The sequence below is a fragment of the Wyeomyia smithii genome, chromosome 1, assembly GCF_029784165.1.
Source record: "Wyeomyia smithii strain HCP4-BCI-WySm-NY-G18 chromosome 1, ASM2978416v1, whole genome shotgun sequence".
NCBI classification, from domain to species: Eukaryota; Metazoa; Arthropoda; class Insecta; order Diptera; family Culicidae; genus Wyeomyia; species Wyeomyia smithii.
Genome location: NC_073694.1, coordinates 150,391,983 through 150,394,420, shown reverse-complemented (window position 1 = coordinate 150,394,420; position 2,438 = coordinate 150,391,983). Strand labels below are relative to the sequence as shown.

Sequence of the window (2,438 nt, the reverse complement as noted above, 5' to 3'; positions counted from 1 at the left end):
TTAGATGATTCATTCAGTCGAGAAGAGCAGAGCATTCGGACTATCTCAATGTAGCGGATACGAATTCCCCAAACGTTACCCAGGCGGGGTTTTCGATAATCGTGAATGTGCATCATTATAGCCGATAACTACACCACGGAATGCTTGGCAATTACAGTCACTAGTGTGATCTGTTCGGGGCCAGAACGAACAGAAGCGGATTTCCATGCTGGGTATGCTTGACCGCGATTTTTGTAACCCAGTGCGACAGTGAACCGCATGAAGGCGTAATCGGTAGCGCACTGCTAGTATATACCAATTAATGCTATGCGTCACTTGTTGAGCGGGGGGCGTTCTTTGGTTTTGGGTCAATTCGAATTAGATTCTGATATGTTTTACTGAATGATAAGTAAACCGTTGCGTGTTAAGTGTTGTATCAAAACGTAATCCGAGAGAGGGAGAGCTAATGATCAATTCGCGGGACAAAACGTTCTTATCGGGCAAGTTGTGACTATTTTTCTGTTATAAGTAAAGAGGGTAACTCAGAAAGGTGAAGGAGAGATTCTTATTGCTTGCATCGTAGCGACTGCTAGAGATAAGAGGTAACTGCCCCTACAAAACACCAACCGGCGTGAAACTGTTATTAGCGTTACAGACAGGTGCATTTTAAGCTTAATGCAGTCCGGGGCGCGCACAGATTCGGTCTGGCCGTGAGCTTACCGCACCTGTTTCCACTCGAAAACTGTAAAATCACTAGATCACCGGTTAATCCTGTACGTTTTAATTGATAAAATCTCATTTATTTTGAGTAGTAGCTCTCTGCTCAGCTTTCTCCACATTACGTACCACTTCATCGTAAAGTAGCTCCTTGACGTTGCTGGCCAGAATGAAATCGATATGACTAAAGCGTTTATCCGGGACCGGATAACTGCTCACAACGTACGGAATTTCCTGCTCCAGCTGCAGGACGTTTAGATAGTTAACGGTGTTATCGTTGTAGCCATAGTAGGTTCTAACTGGGGCCGCTGCACGTGACAAATTGTATCGTGGAACCGTGTGGCTACCGTAGCGTTTGTAGTTTATTTGCGGATCACCGTAATCGTACTGTCGGAAAATGCCGTCCCGAATTATTTGCGCATAATGCTGCACCTGCTTCGCGGAAGCTCCGGCTGGAAAGTGTCCAAAAAATATTCGCAGCACTTTCTATCGATAAGAGTATACTATTTAAATATTTTTCTCAAAAAAAAAAAAAAAACACAAAAAGTAAACTCACCGAGTCTAGTTGATCGGGATTGGGACCGACCACGTCGTAAATTAAAACTCGACAAATTTTCTGCTTTGACGCCGAACATAACCATTGAAAGAAGAAGTACTGTTTTTCAAAGTACGGGTTAAATTCGTACTGCTGTACAGCGCCTAGAGCTTTCGCAATTTGGTCCGCGGACGCAGCCAGGATATTGATGAAAACACTTGGCGAGCGGTACATATATACGGCTGGTGAAAGTGCCTGAAACTCGATCACTTTATCGGTGAAACCGGGTCGCTCGGCCATTGCAATGAAGCTCGTCATTGCGCCCTGCGAAAAACCGACAAAATGCACTCGTGCTGCTTCCGTTTGCTTCAGGATATAATCAACCAACGCTGGGATGTCATAGTATCCAATTTCATGAAATGAAAAGTCCCAGAACTTCGCAGAACTGACACTAAGGCGTTCATGTTTCCGTGAATAGCGATTACCGCGAGCATTTCCCATCCAAATATCGTAGTCTCGATCCGCTAGTAAATATGCCAAACCGTGCTTCCTTCCAATCAAAACCCAGTCGACACAGGAACTGAACAGTGAGTGCCACATAAACACCGGATGTTTGCGAGAAACTCGTCGAGGCGGAATTCTGTACATCGCCAGTAGATAACCATCCTCTGTCCGCACTTGGTGCTCCTCTACTAAGTAGCCGTACTTCCGAATCAGCTGGGGCTGATAACATAAAGAGTAGGTAATCAAAAAACTAAAATACATCCAATTTTCGGGTCTTTTCGACCTGCCGGAACAACTTACCACTGTCAGCAGACCGTCCTCTTCGTCAATCAAAAACGGTGCCGAAGTGTTACTGCCACCGTGAAAACTCATTCCGATTGTCGCGCACGCCAGAACGATCAGCAACCGAGACAACGCGGCGCCTGTAGAACCGAACGTCGCCATGATTCGCTACTCACTGGTAGTCGACAACATATTCGTTCTTAACTGCAGCCGTCCTGAGACGCTTGCACCCCACTAAAACCGATTGGAGTTGTAGTTCTCAGTTCTTGTGCGTAGGATGCATGCTACTTTGTGGGAAACTATTCCGACAACTGATTTTCCCTCGCTCTCTACATACCGACAAAACAACGTAATGGCTGCAATGCTGATGTACGGGAAAACATTTTCACCCGTGTTGCTACAATCGTGTTACTAATAACAT

At 45.4% G+C, this 2,438-nt stretch overlaps 1 protein-coding gene across 1 annotated transcript; it reads right to left on the bottom strand.

Moving 5' to 3' along the window:
* Positions 1-214: 214 nt before the first annotated feature.
* On the bottom strand, positions 215-2,237 carry LOC129733945 (lipase 1-like). The gene is made up of 3 exons (XM_055695573.1): positions 2,036-2,237; positions 1,253-1,954; positions 215-1,182 (listed from the first exon to the last, which is right to left on the bottom strand). The coding sequence occupies exons 1-3, from the start codon at positions 2,177-2,179 to the stop codon at positions 775-777; spliced, it is 1,254 nt and encodes a 417-aa protein (XP_055551548.1). The 5' UTR covers positions 2,180-2,237; the 3' UTR covers positions 215-774.
* Between the last annotated feature and the right edge of the window lie 201 nt (positions 2,238-2,438).